The sequence below is a fragment of the Sapajus apella genome, unplaced genomic scaffold, assembly GCF_009761245.1.
Source record: "Sapajus apella isolate SASKATOON/1434 unplaced genomic scaffold, GSC_monkey_1.0 scaffold56, whole genome shotgun sequence".
Classification (NCBI taxonomy): domain Eukaryota; kingdom Metazoa; phylum Chordata; class Mammalia; order Primates; family Cebidae; genus Sapajus; species Sapajus apella.
This window is the reverse complement of record NW_022436996.1, coordinates 9,092,106-9,109,320: the sequence shown is the minus strand read 5'-3', so window position 1 is coordinate 9,109,320 and position 17,215 is coordinate 9,092,106. Positions and strand designations below refer to the sequence as shown.

The following is a 17,215-nucleotide window of genomic DNA, read 5'->3' as shown; positions in this document are numbered from 1 at the left end:
CCCAGCTAATTTTTTGTATTTTTAGTAGAGACGGGGTTTCACCATGTTGACCAGGATGGTCTCGATCTCTTGACCTCGTGATCCACCCGCCTCGGCCTCCCAAAGTGCTGGGATTACAGGCTTGAGCCACCGCGCCCGGCTCATATATGTATATATTTTGTTTGTTTGTTTGTGTCTTTTGAGACAGAGTCTTGCTCTGTCGCCAGACGCCAGGCTGGAGTACAGTCACGCAATGTCGGCTCACTGCAGTCTCCACCTACTGGGTTCAAGCAATTCTCCTGCCTCAGCCTCCTGAGTAGCTGGGACTACAGGCGCACGCTACCACGCTTAGCTAATTTTTGTATATTTTAGTAGAGATGGGTTTTCATCATGTTGGCCAGGATGGTCTCAATCTCTTGACCTTGTGATCTGCCCTCCTTGGCCTCCCAAAATGCTAGGATTACAGGTGTGAGCCACCTGCCCCAGCCTGGTTTCATATTTTGAAAGAATCCTTTTGGCTGCTTTATGGAGAATGGATCATGGGGGCAGGAACTGAAGAAGGGAGGAAATACTAAGGCAGGGAGGGATGTAAGTGGCTTAGGTGAGGGTAGCAGTAGTAGACATGGAGGGAAATGGACAGATAGAGGATGTTTTGGTGGTAGAATTGACAATAAGACTTACTTATGGGAATTAGGAAATAAGGCATTAAGAATAATAATTATAGGCCGGGCGCAATCTCAGCTTACTACAAACTCTGCCTCCTGGGTTCAAGTCATTCTCCTGCCTCAGCCTCCCCAGCAGCTGTGATTACAGGTGGCCACCACTGCGCCCAGCTAATTTTTGTATTTTTAGTAGAGAGGGGGTTTTGCCATGTTGGCCAGGCTGGTTTTGAACTCCTGAGCTCAAGTGATCCACCTGCCTCAGCCTCCCAAGTGCTGGGATTATAGGAGTGAGCCCCTGTGTCTGGCCTCATTGTGGTTTTTGTTTGTTTGTTTTGAGATGGAATCTTGCTCTGTAACCAGGCTGGAGTGCAGTGGCGCGATCTCAGCTCACTGCAACCTCTGTCTCCTGGGTTCAAGCGGTTCTCCTGCCTCAGCCTCCCGAGTAGCTGGGATTACAGGTGTGGGCCACCACGTCCAGGTAATTTTTGTATTTTTAGTAGAGATGGAGTTTCACCTTGTTGGCCAGGCTGGTCTTGAACTCCTGACCTTGTGATCTGCCTGCCTTGGTCTCCCAAAACTCTGGGATTATAGGCGTGAGCCACTCTGTCTGGCCTCATTGTAATTTTGATTTGAGTTTTCCTGATGATAAATGACATTGAACATTTTTCATATGCTTGTTGGCATTCATATGTCTTCCTTTGAGACATGTCTATTCATTTGCTCATTTTAATTGGGTTATTTGTATTTTGCTGTTAAATTGTTTGAGTTACTTGTATATTCTGGATATTTCTTTTTTAAAATATATTTTTATTTTACTTTAAGTTCTGGGATACATGTGCCCTGGATATTAATTTCTTGTTGGATGTACAGTTTGCAAATGTTTTCTCCCATTCTGCAGATTGTCTCTTCACTTTTTTGATTGTTTCCTTTGCTGTACTGAAGTTTTTTAGTTTGATATCTCATGTCTATTTTTGTTAATTTTTATTTTAGCTATTATGCATTAGATTTTTAATAATATTTATGTTCTCCCATTTTTAAATTTTTAAATTTTTTTTTTTTCTGTGAACCTATAGATTAACCTGAATTTTTGCTTCTAGTTTAAAGCAGCCTAAATATCTTTTTTTTTTTTTGGAAGGAATATCTGCTCAAATTTTGCTGAGAATATATATTAGAGGTTTGTTTGTGGTTTAGCTTATTGTGTTTTCTTCCCCCCTCTGGTATTATTCATAGTGTTTTTTCATTTTGCTTGTCTTAGTTTTTTTTCAAATATTGAGTAATCCTTGGTGGTTTGATTATATTCACAACTGAAGAATTAGATTGACTAATTGTTAATTATAGGAAACTTGCATGTATGATTATTATAGGAAGCTGGTATGTGTCTTCTGCCACCATGCAGGTCTCTAACCAAGAGATCTTTCCTTTGCAAAAAAGGGCCAGTCTCTATAGGTGCTCAGTATAGATTCATTTCACTTTAAAGTGCCCTGGCATGGAGCAATTAGGCAGAACAAGGACCACCCAGAGGCCAGAAGTAGGGCAGTACTTTAAGTTCATCATCTTTGCTGGGCTTCCCTAGCATTAATAGAGGGAAACCAGAAGTACAACCAAGTCATCCTCCATAGAAGCCTTCCCTATTTCAGACAACACTGAGCTTCCTATTGTACTTGCTCATTCAACAAACGTTTGCTGAGCACCTGTGTGCCAAGCATCTGTGCTGAGAGCTGTGGAGGCTGACAGGATTCACACATGGTCCCTCCTTTGCACAACATCACATCCTGTGACTGTTTCTTGGTCTTGGTCTTGTCTGTTGCTTCCTTCCCACTGCAGCTGCACCCAGTCAGTCAGGTAGGTCCTCACTGGCTCTTCCTTGGTCTCACTTGAAACCTTTAACATACCCCACACCCCAACCCCCCAAAAAATTACAGTATAATTCTTATCAGTATTCCCAAATCACACCTAGAATCAGATTACTCTTTTGCTCAAAATTCTTCAGCTCCCCATTACCAACTCAATAAAATCCAGACTCCTTGAAGCCTGACCCAATCCCAACACTCATTGCTCCCTTCTCATACCCCACCCTCCCCAAATTGGATGAACTCTTCTTCTGTACCTGCCCCATCATGTCTCCTGACTTGGTCATGTTGTGTCCATTTAGAATGTCCTTCCTCCCATCCTTAAAATGTGGTTAAAATACCACCTATCACAAAGCCTTCCCCAGTGCCTCAGATCTAAAGTCATTGTTCTCTGAATCCGTATAGCTTTTTCCCCTCACTTACCTGAAGACATTGCTATTCTATCCCTTTAGCAGCCTGTAAGTCCAAGAGCAAGATTTATCCTTGTACCCACCTCTGTAGAATTCTGCACAGGGAGGATACTCAGATATTTGTGAGTGAACAAACTCTAAGATAGAATGGAATACTGCTTCATTATAATGTTATGGGACCATCACTGTTGTATACATGGTCTGTCATTGACCCAAATGTTGTTATGTGGCAAATGACTATATATTGGTTATAAGAAATCTCTTGTTCTCCTATTATCCTTTTTCCATAGCATCTTGTATGTATGTATGCATTTATTTATTTACTTTTTTGAGGTAGAGTCTTGCTCTGTTCCCAGGCTGGAGTGCAGTGGTGCGATCTTGGCTCACTGCAAGCTCTGCCTCCTGAGTTCAAGTGATTCTCCTGCCTCATCCTCCTGAGTAGCTTGGATTACAGGCACATGCCACCACACCCAGCTAATTTTTTATGTTTTTTAGTAGAGACAACATTTCACCGTGTTAGCCAGAATGGTCTTGATCTCCTGACCTCGTAATCTGCCTGCCTCAGCCTTCCACAGTGCTGGGATTATAGGCATGAGCCACCTTGCCCGGCCGTATCTTGTTTTTATTTTATGGGTGTAATGGCTTCTCAAATATTATGGGATTACTAATTAGAGAATTTACTTTTTAAAAATTCTATTCCCTGATTATTTTTGTTTTTTTTCTTTTTGGGTCATTTTTTTCCTCCTTTTATTTTAGTTTTTCTTGTTCATATCACAGGCTTTCTCGAAATGGTCATTGATACTTGGTAGTTAGTTCATATTCAAGAATCAAACTGTAGAAAGCTGCCAGGTGGGAGGAGGTAGAGCCATTATGATAAGCAACTTAAACACCATGATGAGGAAAGCTTTGTGCTATATGATAGTTTCCACACTGAGTACCTTTTCCCTCCCCTCCCCTCCCCTCCCCCCCATCTTTCGCTCTTGTTGCCCAGGCTGGAGTGCAGTAGTCCAATCTCAGTTAACTGAAACCTCAGCTTCCCAGATTCAAGCGATGCTCCTGCCTCAGCCTCCTGAGTAGCTGGGATTATAGGCTCCCACAACCATGCCCGGCTAGTTTTTGTATTTTTGGTAGAGATGGGGTTTCACCATGTTGGTCAGGTTGGTCTCAAACTCCTGACCTCAGTTGATCTGCCTGCCTCAGCCTCCCAAAGTGTTGGGATTACAGGCATGAGCCACCACACCCAGTTGAGTATCTTTATTTTTCTAGAAAACTCTTATATTTCTTCACAGAAGAACTTTTCCATTTTTGCCTAGGGATAAGCACCTAGCTTTAGACCAGTCTATTCTAGGAAGTGGGATTCTTTTCCACATATAGCCATTCCCTACATGCAGTCTTAACCCTAACTAGGCAGAATTTACAGTTCTCCTCTGAATGCACTCTTTAGTTTCCCTTGCATGAATGTTTTCTCCATTCCCATTAGGGCTAGCCAAAGTTGCATCTTTTTTTTTTTTTTGAGATGGAGTTCTGCTCTTGTTGCCCAGGCTGGAGTCCAGTGGTGTGATCTCAGCTCACTGCAACCTCTGCCTCCTGGGTTCAAGCGATTCTCCTGCCTCAGCCTCCTGAGTAGCTGGGATTATAGGTGCCTGCCACAATGCCTGGCTAATTTTTTGTATTATTAGTAGAGACGAGGTTTCCATGTGTTGGCCAGGCTGGTCACAAACTCCTGATATCAGACCATCCACCTGCCTCGGGTTCCCAAAGTGCTGTGGGATCAGAGGCCTGAGTCACCATCCCCGGCCTGTCGCATCTTTTTTTTTTTTTTGAAATGGAGATTTGCTCTTATTGCCCAGGCTGGAGTGCAATGCTGTAATCTTGGCTTACTGCAACCTCCTCTACTGGGTCCAAGTGATTCTCCTGCCTCAGCCTCCCGAGTAGCTGGGATTACAGGCATGTGCCAGCATGCCCAGCTAATTTTGTTAGTTAGTTAGTTTATTTGAGATGGAGTACTGCTCAGTTGCCCAGACTTGATCATTGCAGTGGCATGATCTTGGCTCACTGCAACCTCTGCCTCCCAAGTTCAAGCAATTCCCCTCCACCAGCCTCTCAAGTAGCTGGTATTACAGGCATTTGTTACCATGCCTGGCTAATTTTTTGTATTTTTAGTAGAGACGGGGTTTCACTATGCTGGCCAAGCTGGTCTTGAACTCCTGACCTTGTGATCTGCCCGCCTTGGCCTCCCAAAGTGCTGGGATTACAGGCATGACCCACTGCGCCTGGCCTGTATATTTTTTTAGTAGATTTGGGGTTTCTCCGTGTTAGTCAGGCTGATCTTGAACTCCTGACCCAGGTGATTGCCTGCCTTGGCCTCCCAAAATGCTGGGATTACATGTGTGAGCCACTGCGCCCAGCCTCGCATGCCTTTTAGAGTCATGCCAGCCCTATTATAGATCTATTTCTAAAATGTCTTGTCCATGTCATTAGTTTGCAGATAGTCATATTCCCCTTTGGGGCAGAAACCATATTTTAATTATCTTAATGCTTAGAGAAAACCTTGTATGTAGTGGATACTCAGAATGTTTTCTTTCGTGAATTAAACACTGCTTTGTGGCTGGGCATGGTGGCTCACTCTTGTAATCCCAGCACTTTGGGAGACCAAGTCAAGGAGGATCACCTGAGGTCAGGAGTTTGAGACCAGCCTGATTAACATGGAGAAACCCCGTCTCTACTAAAAGTACAAAATTAGCTGGATGTGGTGGTGCATGCCTGTAATCCCAGCTACTCAGGAGGCTGAGGCAGGAAAATTGCTTGAGCCTGTGAGGCGGAGGTTGCGGTGTGGTGCAGTCATGCCATTGCATTTCAGCCTGGGCAATGGGCGAAACTCCTCTTTTAGACTGGTCTCAAAAAAAAAAAAAAAATACTGCCTTGCATTTGTATCTAACTCTGAGTAACTATTTAGAAGTACTGTCCTCCACTCTCCTGAAGCTCATAGCTTTAGAGTTTATCGCCTTTATTCTTAAAAACATTGTCAACTCCTAGAGGTTGGTGTGTGTCTTCTTTTTTCTATATCCTTTCAGTACCCCATAAAGTTTTTTGCAGTCAATAGGCACTTAGTAAACAGCAAAGATTTTTTGACTGAGGGGGTGGCGTGAGGTTGGGCTGCTGGCTGAGGTGGTATCTCTGCCACGTATGCCAAGGAGGCCTGTCAGGAGGAGGTGGGCTTTCCCCAACGCTGCCCTCTTCACCTTTGGAGCTCTCCCTGGATTCTTCAGATTTCCCCACTGCCCCTTTGGCACTGTGTCCCCTCCTCTTTGTCCTGCCTTCTCCCTGCCCCACCAACACCTCTTCACCCTGTCTCTCCTCCTCACCCTGTCTCTCCCCGCTCCTCACCCTGTCTCTCTCCCCTTCTCACCATGTCTCTCCCTCTTCCTCATCCTATCTCTCCCTCCTCCTCTTTGTTCTGTCTCCTTGCCAACAGGACCTTTTCCCAACTTTTTTCTTTCCCAGTAGAGACAATGAGCTGACAAGTTCTCAATCTGACTTACAAAAAATATTAATTGATGGAAGGTAAAAACTAGTTTTTAGGCCAGGTATGGTGACTCAACCCTGAAATCCTAGGGCTTTGGAAGACTGAGGTTGGAGGATTGCTTGAGGCCAAGTATTGGACACCAGCCTGGGCAACACAGCCAGATGCATCCCTACAAAAATTTTGTTTATAAAGATTGACTAGCCATAGCAGTGTGCGCCTGTGGTCCCAGCTACTCAGGAGGCTGAGATGGGAGGATCACCTGAGCTCAGGAGGTCAAGGCTACAGTGAGCCATGATCATATCACTACACCCTAATTTGGGTGACAGAGTGAGACCCTGTCTCAAAAAAAAAAAGAAAAAGAAAAACAACTAGTTATGAGATTCTGAATGCCTAACACACAAGCATACAAGGTGGCAGGATGAGTACATAAAGTTGCAAAAAGTACTCAAGTGCCTATTAAATGAAAAGCAAACATACCGGGAAAAATTTCAGCTCCTGCTTGAAGAACTAAGAGGGGACTTAGTAGAAAAACTAAGGACTTAGAAGAAATGAAGCTGTAGGTATTAACTCCAAAAAAATAAATTGGAATTATTAGGAGCCCAAATATAACAAGAATTAGAAACTCCAGTGTTTTTGCAATTGGGATGAAAAAGTAGAAAAGTATAGAGCTGTAAGCTTTGCTATAAACATAGATTTCTTAAGTCAGAATCCGAAACACTAGGAAGAAAAATTTGCATGTAGTTTAGGAAAAAACCTAAAATTTGAATCAGAGGGTTTTTTTGTTTGTTTGTTTGTTTTTGAGATAGGGTCTTGCTCTATCATCCAGGCTGGAGTGCAATGGTGCTATCTTGACTCACTATAGCCTTAAGGCTCAAGTGAGCCTCTTGCCTCAGCCTCCCGAGTAGCTGGGACTACAGGTATGCAGTACCACAGCTGGCTAATTTTTAAATTTCTTTGTACAGACAGGATCTCGCTATGTTGTCCAGGTTGGTCTCAAACTCCTGACCTCAAATGATCTTCCTGTCTTGGCCTCCCGAAGTGCTGAGATTACAGGCATGAGCCAGTTCACCTGGTCTGAATTATAGATTGGAAGCCTGGGGAAAGATGTAGAACTATGTAACTAGCTGCTTAGTGTTGATCTCACAAGAGACAGCAAATAAGTGGAGGAAGAACTTGTTTGAGAAAAAGTCCATTTGTTTTAGAAATTAAAATATTTAGAGGCTGCAGTAGCAGATTTAAAGGCTGTAAAAGAGAATTCTGGTGCTCAGTTAGAAAATATCCTAAGAATACAGGTGTGGCAGTTGGCTGAGATGCAGACAGGTCAGGTCCCGGGAGGCTGAAAAAGTCAGCTAACCTATAGGTTAAGTGCTTAGAAAAAGAGCTACAATCAAGCAGTGAACAAAATATCTTTTTTTTTTTTTTTTTTAGATAGAGCTTCACTTTTGTCACCCAGGCTAGAGTGCAGTGGCACGATCTCAGCTCACTGCAACCTTCGCCTCCTGGGTTCAAGCATTTCTCCTGTCTTAGCCTCTGAGTAATGGGATTACAGGTGTGCACCACCACTCACAACTAATTCTTGTATTTTTAGTAGAGACAGGGTTTCACCATGTTGCCCAGGCTGGTCTCAAACTCCTGACCTCAGGTGATCCACCTACCTTGGCCTCCCAAAGTACCTATACTAAGATTACAGGTGTGAGTCATTGCACCTGGCCAAAATACCTTTTTAATCATTAATGGTTACATAAAACTGAACAAGAAAGAAATATACTGACCAGGCTGGGTACAGTGGCAGTGGCTCACACCTGTAATCCCAGCACTTTAGGAGGCTGAGGTGGGTGAATCTTTGAGGTCAGGAGTTTAAGACCAACCTGACCAACATGGTGAAACCCCATCTCTACTAAAAATAAAAAAAATTAGCCAGGTGTGGTGGTATGCACCTGTAATCCCAGCTACTTGGGAGGCTGAGGCAGGAGGATCTCTTGAACTCAGGAGGCGGAGGTTGCAGTGAGCTGAGATGGCATCATTGCACTCTAAACTGGGCGACAGAGTAAGACTCCATCTCAAAAAAACAAAAAAAAAGAAGAAAAAGAAATGCAACTGACCAGTAAAGTCAAAGAACGAAACTTTCAAGCAAGCTAGAAATAACAACCATGAAACTAGAGGCAGCAAGAGTGAACTAGAAAGGGAAAGGACAAAGATTCAATGTGAACTGATGGTTTACAGTCAGACAATGAAATTCTCAGACCAGCTACTGAACACTACAAAGTACCCTCAGTAAAAAAAGATCATGTATTAATATGTAAGGCACCTAATGCCAAGGAAGAAGGTTATAAAAGACATGTGGTATTACAAGATGAAAAGCTAGAATTTGAGCACCAGTTAGCAGATAGAAAATGAAGGTGGGGCCGGGCATCGTAGCTCACGCCTGAAATCCCAGCATTTTGGGAGTTCGAGGCGAGTGGATCACCTGAGGTTTAGAGTTCAAGACCAGCCTGGCCAACATGGCGAAACTTCATCTCTACTGAAAATACAAAATTAGCCGGGCATGGTGGTACACACCTGTAGTCCCAGCTACCTGGGAGGCTGAGGCAGGAGAATCGTTGGAACCCAGGAGGCAGAGGTTGCAGTGAGCTGAGATGGCACCACTGCACCCCAGCCAGGGCAACAGAGCAAGACTCCATCTCAAAAAAAGAAAATGAAAGTGGAGCATGATATATGGAAGCAATCTGAAAAGTATCAATGTGAAAAGTAATTGTGGGCTTCACAGATTGTAGAGAGTCAGCTGGAAGGGAGCTTTCGGGCATTAGGTTCAAACTTCAACAACAGATTGGGAATATTGAAAATGCAGAGGAAGAATAAAATGAAAATTCTGACCTGGAATACTAAATCAGTAGTTTTCAGATCCAAGCAACCTCACTTGCAGAGTCAGAAAATGACTTGCAGAGTTCAAACCCAATGCTGAAGGAAATAATGGAGACATTAAAACAGGAATGCTGAAATTTAAGAAATCAAGCTGAAAAAGTCTAACTAGAAGTTGAAAAGACACTGGAAAGGGAACAGAGTCAGCGGTTAGAAGAAAAGCATATGCTTCATGAATGTGTCACAGAGAATTGTATAGTGAAGCTAAAGAGAAATTGCAGTGAGCTGCAGTTGCCCAGAAAAAGAGAAAATCTTGCCATGAAAACAAATCGAAGCGATTGCAGGACAAGGTGTAAATCTTGGAGGCAGGTGGAGAAGAACTGGAAACAGAAAATTGGGTTTTAAATAAATAAAAGGTTCTATTTGAAGACTATACAAAGCTTCAGGAAAGACTAAAGGATACACAAAGAAGACATTATGATTTTGAAGTTTAATTTTGGTTCCTAACATGCCTCCAACATCAATCCTGTTGGCTTTCAGTCATCAACCATGATATCCTTTCCTCCTCATATGCAGGATGAACAGCATCAAAGGGAACTCTGTTCTTGGCAAAAGACTGGAGGAACTAGAAACAACACAAAGGAAACAAATAGAGGAATTTGGGTCTCCTGGAGAGTGATGTTCTTAGAGAAAAGGCATTTTAAAAGAGGTGAAATCAAAGACTCAATAAAGGTTGAAGTTTTAACACATGTGGTACTTAGATATTTTATTACTGCCTGCCAAAATACTCGAATGTGCCTCAATAAAAGGTACCAGCTACATGCTGTATTGCATGAGTATTCGGATTTTAGGATTTACTAATGACAAGTGAAGCATTAAAAGAAAGAGTTTCAGAGATACTTAGAATATTTATTGACCACCCTTTGAAAATGTAAAAAAATAAAAGGAACTAATTCAAGGTAAAGGGATTTATTGAAATGACTGAATTGTAATGGGAGGGACTAACCCATGTGATTGTAATTTTAGGTGCCTGTGGCGTTTGATGATGTCTCCATCTACTTTTCCACTCCAGAGTGGGAAAAGTTAGAAGAATGGCAAAAGGAACTTTACAAGAATATCATGAAGGGCAACTACGAGTCTCTCATCTCCATGGGTGAGGCTGAGTTGAACACCTTTTGAATGAAGTGATGTCAGCTCCAAGAAGGCTCAGAACAGTCCCTTTTCCTCCAGTGACCTCATTCTCACTCTGTATCTTCACACACTTTAGATTCTGATTTCAAGCCAAAGATGACCAACTCATGCTTGCTACATAGAAATAACAATTTCTCCTTTTGCCAAATTGTAGGACAGAGAATGAAGTTCAGGGTTATGGGTGTGACAAGTGGTGATTTCCGTGGGTATCCTTCACTTGGCAAGGAACTTGACTTCTCTGCCTTGAGGCACACTGTCACTCTGAATGAAAGCAGTGCTAACCTAGCACATGTGCTTTCCCCACACATTACCTCTCCACTGCCTGCTTTCCTGAATAGATACCCACAGTTGAGGGCAGGTAAATGGGAAGAAGTGATATGAAATCTAAATGAAATTAATTCCCTGAGACTATGACCACAAAGCTTCAGCTTGGCCTTGATGACAATTAGTTGTTGTCCTCGTATATCTCTTTGTCATACCCTCTTCCTTTTTCCTCTCCTAGATTATGCTATAAATCAACCTGATGTCTTATCTCAGATTCAGCCAGAAGGAGAACATAATACAGAGGCCCAGACAGGGCCAGAGGAAAGTGAGATTCCCACAGACCCCAGTGAAGGTAAGTGGGAGAAGAGATTATCCTCATCTCCCTTTCCTGGTCAGAAATGGTGGCTCAGAATTAAGCAGGGCTTAAGCACTTCTAGAGCCATTCATTGCTAAAGCAACCAGATTTTGAATGGGTCATCAGGCTCACTGTAACCTCTGCCTCCTGGGTTCAAGCCATTCTCCTGCCTTAGCTTCCAGAGTAGCTGGGATTACAGGTGCCCGCCACCATGCCTGGCTAATTTTTGTATTTTTAGTAGAGATGGGGTTTTACCATGTTGGCCAGTCTGGTCTTGAACTCCTGACCTCAGGTGATTCACCTGCCTTGGCCTCCCAAAGTGCTGGGATTACAGACGTGAGCCAGCGCACCCATCTGAAATATATTTCTTACGCAGTAAGACTTCAAGGTAAATTTACTCCTTGACCTGTGGGCTGTAGAATGGATGTTGTTTCAGCAAGGATGAAAACAACATTCAACTCCTTGTTCATTCACATCAGAGCTTGTGGGTGACCAGGTGCACTGTAAATGAGCACTAATATTTTGAAAGGAATCTTTTCTTCTGATCAGTAGTTCTCAACAGTGGGCTTAAAATATTCAGTAAACCATGCTGTAACTGATGTACTGTCATCTAGGCTTTGTTGTTCCATTTCTAGCGCACAGGCAGAGTAGAAATAGCATAATTCTTAAGAGCCCTAGGATTTTCAGAATACTAAAGTGAACACTAGGTTGAAGTCACCAGCTGCATCAACCTCTAACAAGTCAGCTTGTCCTTTGAAGTTTTGAAGCTAGACATTGACTTCTCTCTGGCTGTGAAAGTCCTAGATGACAACTTCTTCCAATAGAAGACTATTTCTTATACATGAAAATCTGTTGTTTAGTGTAGCTACCTTCATCAAGTGATTGTAACTAGATCTTCTGGATAACTTGCTGCAGCTTCTCTATTAGCACTTGCCGCTTCACTTTGCACTTCCTTAAACTTCGTCAATCCCACTTCTGCTAGCTTCAGACTTATATGGCTGCCTCACCTCTACCAGCCTTTATAGAACTGAAAGATATTAAGGCCTCACTCTGGATTAGACACTGACTTAAGGCGATGTTGTGGCTGATTTGATCTTTTATCTAGAGTACTCAAACTTTCATCATATCAACAATAAGGTTGTTTTGCATTCTTAGTCCTGTGTTTACTGGATTGGCACTGTTAATTTCTTTAAGAGCTTTTCCTTTGCATTCACAACCTGGCTAACTGGTTCAAGAGACCTACCTTTCAGCCTACCTCCCGTTGGCTTTTGACATGCCTTCTTTGCTAACCTTAAGCATTCTAGCTTTTGATTTAAAGTGAGAGATGTGTAAACTCTTCCTTTCACTTAGAGGCCATTGTAAAGTTACTAATTGGCCTAATTTCAATATGGTTGTGTCTCAGGGAATAGGGAGGCCCTAGGAGAGGGACGAAGAGAAGCAAGGGAACAACCCAGTCATTGGACCAGTCAGAACAATACATAAAACATTTATTGGGGCTGGGCACGGTGGCTCACAGCTGTAATCCCTGCACTTTGGCAGGCCAAGGCAGGTGGATCATGAGGTCAGGTGTTCAAGACCAGCCTGGCCAACATGTTGAAACCCATCTCTACTAAAAATACAAAAATTAGCCAGGCGCAGTAGTAGGCGCCTGTAATCCCAGCTACTCGGGAGGCTGAGGCAGGAGAATCACTTGAACCCGGGAGGCAGAGGAGGTTGCTGTGAGCCAAGATTGTGCCACTGCACTTCAGCCTGGGCGACAGAGTGAGACTCCATCTCAAAAAGACAAACAAACAAGCAAAACATTTATTGGCCAGGCGTGGTGGCTTATGCCTGTAATCGCAGCACTTTGAGAGGCTGAGGCAGGTTGCTCATCTGAGGTTAGGAGTTCAAGACCAGCCTGGTCAACATGGTGAAACCCCATCTTTACTAAAAATACAAAAATTCACCAGGCATGATTGTGGGCACCTGTAATCTCAGCTACTTGGGAGGCTGAGGCAGGGAGAATCGCTTGAACCCGGGAGGCAGAGGTTGCAGTGAGCAGAGATCACACCATTGCACTTCAGCCTGGGCAACACGGCAAGACTCTGTCTCAAAACAAAACAAAAAAACAACCAAAAACATTTATTAAGCTAATCATCTTATATGGGTATGGTTTGTGGTGCCCCAAAACAATTACAATAATTACATCAAAGATCACAGATCATAGGCCAGGAGGCATGGCTCATGTCTGTAATGCCAGCACTTTGGGAGGCCAGGGTTGGAGGACTGCTTGAGCTCAATAGTTGGAGACCAGCAGGGGCAAAATGGTGAAACCCTGTCTCTGCTAAAATACAAAAATTAGCTGGGCATGGTGGCACGTGCCTGTAGTCCCAGCTACTTGATAGGCTGAGGCAGGAGAATCGCTTGAATGGGAAAGGAGGAGGTTACAGTAAGCCAGGATCACATCACTGCACTACAGCTTGGGGGATAGAGCCAGACTTGTCTCCAAAAGAAAAAAAAAAGATCACTGATCACAGATCACCATTATTTTATATATATATAAAATATATATAATAATAATGAAAAAAGTTAGGAATATTGTAAGAATTACCAAAATATGCCAGGCACAGTGGCTCACGCCTGTAATCCCACCACTTTGTGAGGCCGAGGCGGGCAGATCACAAAGTCAGGAGTTCGAGACTAGCTTGACTAACATGGTGAAACCCCGTCTCTACTAAAAATACAAAAATTAGCCAGGTATGGAATCCCAACTACTCAGGAGGCTGAGGCAGGAGAATCGCTTGAACCCGGGAGGTGGAGGTAGCAGTGAGCTGAGATCGTGCCATTGCACCCCAGCCTGGGTAAGAAGAGTGAAACTCCATCTCAAAAAAAAAAAAAAAAGAACCACACAAAAAAACTTGAGTTCATATTTTTGTTGATAGTGGTATTAATTGGAAACATACATTTGATTAAAGCAAAGATTATGTTAATGTGATTAAGAACCAAGATTTTCAGTGTAAGAGAGAAAAGATACAAAAATCTATAGATACAATAACTATAGAGAGCTTCAAGTTACTCTCTGGAGCATGACGAGCTCTCTTGTCAGCTTGCCAACTTGCCAGCTTGTTCATTTAGTTCGAAACAAAAAGCCCTACAGGCCTAGGTTGGAATAGCTAGCACAGCTCTTTTGGTACTGATCAGATGAGGCATAGTGTGTGCAAAGCCTCTAGAGGCTGTGTGCTTTTTCTTTCAAAAAGAATCCCCAAGACTGGAAGGACTTGCAGATACTATATTCTTCTTCCTCCCAGCATTAGGAAACAATGACTTGTATCATTTAATAGACAAAGGTAATATATTAATATTTAATAGACAAAGAAGTTCGAAACCAGCCTGGCCAACATGGTGAAACCCCCGTCTCTACTACAAATACAAAAAATTAGCCAGGTGTGGTGGTGTGCTACTGTAATCCCAGCTACTTGGAGGCTGAGGCAGGAGGATCCCTTGAACCTGGGAGGTGGAGGTTACAGTGAGCCCAGATCATGCCGTTTCACTCCAGCCTGGGAGACAGAGCAAGATTCCATCTCCAAAAAAAAACCAAAACCTTTTTTTTTTTTTTATAGTCTTGTTTCTTTTGGGTTTTTTAATTTGGATGTTTTTTGTTTTTGTTTTTTATGTTTTGAGAGAGTCTCACTCTGTCTCCCAGGCTGGAGTGCAATGGAGCGATCTTAGCTCACTACAACCTCCGCCTCCCTGGTTCAAGCAATTCTCCTGCCTCAGCCTCCTGAGTAGCTGGGATTACAGGTGTGCACCACCATGCCTGGCTAATTTTTGTATTTTTTAGTAGAGACAGGGTTTCACCATCTTGGTCAGGGTGGTCTCGAACTGCTGACCTCGTGATCCACCTGCGTTGGCCTCCCAAAGCTGTAGGATTACAGGCGTGAGCCACTGAGCCCAGACTTTTGTTTTGTTTTGGTTTTTGTTTTGTTTTGAGATGGAGTTTTGCTCTTGTTGCCTAGGCTGGAGTGCAATGGTGAGATCTCGGCTCACCACAACCTCTGCCTCCCAGGTTCAAACAATTCTCCTGCCTCAGCCTCCGGAGTAGCTGGGAATACAGGCACAGGGTGCCACCATGCCTTGCTAATTTTGTATTTTTAGTAGAAACAGGGTTTCTCCACATTGGTCAGCCTGGTCTTGAATTACTGACCTCAGGTGATCCATCCTCCTTGGCTTCCCAAAGTGCTGGGATTTTAGGCGTGAGCCACTATGCCTGGCCTCTTTGGATGTATTTTAAAGTAAACCTTTGATAATGTGGCGTTTCACTGTAAATACTTCCTATTGGCAATTTAATTTCTATAGGCCTCTCTACTTAAATGGAGAAAATATTTCTTACTTTGCTATTTCATAAACAAGCTGGGAGAGAAAAAAAATGAAAATATTTTGAATGTAAGAGTGCTAATGAAACAAAATATACTGGTGATTGAAGATTATTTCAGGGAGTCATTGCCAATATAAAAACTGTGATTTGTTTTAAATGGGCTCACTAAAAATAGAGAATCAAGCTGAGTGTATCATATAAAACTACATAAATTTGTTTTCATTTTGAACTTGCTCCTCTAAAGTTTGTGTGCTTTCTTTTTTTTGAGATGGAATCTTGAGGTGTCGCCCAGTCTGGAGTGCAGTGGGGCAATCTTGGCTAATTGAAGTCTCAGCCTCATGGATTCAAGTGATTCTTCTGCCTCACCTCCTGAGTAGCTGGGATTACAGGCACCTGCCACCATGCCTGACTAATTTTTTGTATTTTTAGTAGAGATGGGGTTTTGCCATGTTGGCCAGACTGGTCTCGAATTCCTGACTTCAGATGATCCACCTGCTTTGGCCTCCCAAAGTGCTGGGATTACAGGTGTGAGCCATCACACCCAGCCTATATGCATTTTTTAAAAGATTGGTTCTGTGTTGTTGTTGTAGTTATTTATAAATAAATATTTGGGCAAAATATAGCATTTGACAAACCAACATGATTATTTCACCTTCTCATTCGAGTTCCTGAGTGCTGTTTTTTTTTTCTCCCACAAATTAGAGCCTGGTATTTCAACATCAGATATTCTGTCTTGGATTAAACAAGAAGAAGAGCCTCAGGTTGGGGCCCCACCGGAGACCAAGGAAAGTGACGTTTACAAAAGCGCTTATGCTGGTGAGTAAGACATTAAAAAGGTGTTCATGTTCATATCCAGCTCATACCAGGACTGACTGAAGAAAAGCAGGTGAAATGGGTTTGTAGAGGCAAAGATGTGGGAGAAGAATGAGGGAAAGAAACAAAGACATGCTCAAATACATTATAAATGAAACCAAACAGTCACTAAGATAAATTTTAAGGGAGTGAGAAAATTTACATGCAAAGACAAATGAGAATTGTCAGAGGAAGAAAAATAAGTGCATACAGACCAACCAAAATTATGGGAATGGGGAAAGACAGAAGAACATTTGAAAATCATGTAGAAAAGGTAGAAAAAGGGGGAGTGGGGTGGAGAGACAAGCCCCAGAGACAGAAATGGCATTGGAAAGCTGTAAATGGAAATGTTAAGTAAGAGCCCTCCCTCAGTGAAAGGAAAATCAATGATGCAAGAAGAAATAGAAGTATCTAAGATACTTTTTTTTTTTTTTTTTTTTTTTTTTTTTGAGACGGAGTTTCACTCATGTTACCCAGGCTGGAGTGCAATGGCGCGATCTCAGCTCACCGCAACCTCCGCCTCCTGGGTTCAGGCAATTCTCCTGCCTCAGCCTCCTGAGTAGCTGGGATTACAGGCACGTGCCACCATGCCCAGCTGATTTTTTGTATTTTTAGTAGAGACGGGGTTTCACCATGTTGACCAGGATGGTCTCGATCTCTTGACCTCGTGATCCACCCGCCTCCGCCTCCCAAAGTGCTGGGATTACAGGCTTGAGCCACCGCGCCCGGCCCCTAAGATACTTTTGTCATTTGTATTCTAGAAGAGAATCTCAAGATCAGAAGGATCTCAGTCATTTATACAATTTAATGCAGTCTGTTTTTTTTGGTTTTTTTTTTTAGTATTTTCTGTGCTCTGTGTTCTTTTAGACTGGGAAACACAAATGCAAAATAAGACAGTTTCAGTTCTTGAAGA

The 17,215-nt window shown here is 42.9% G+C and overlaps 1 protein-coding gene across 1 annotated transcript in view; it reads left to right on the top strand.

The window, feature by feature from the left end:
* The window catches only part of ZNF398 (zinc finger protein 398), a 33,256-nt gene that overhangs the window by 10,237 nt on the left and 5,804 nt on the right, over positions 1-17,215 (top strand). The window contains exons 3-5 of the mRNA XM_032245114.1: positions 10,313-10,439; positions 10,980-11,093; positions 16,153-16,266. Coding sequence (XP_032101005.1) covers positions 10,313-10,439; positions 10,980-11,093; positions 16,153-16,266 — 355 coding nt within the window. The remainder of the gene's footprint in view (positions 1-10,312; positions 10,440-10,979; positions 11,094-16,152; positions 16,267-17,215) is intronic.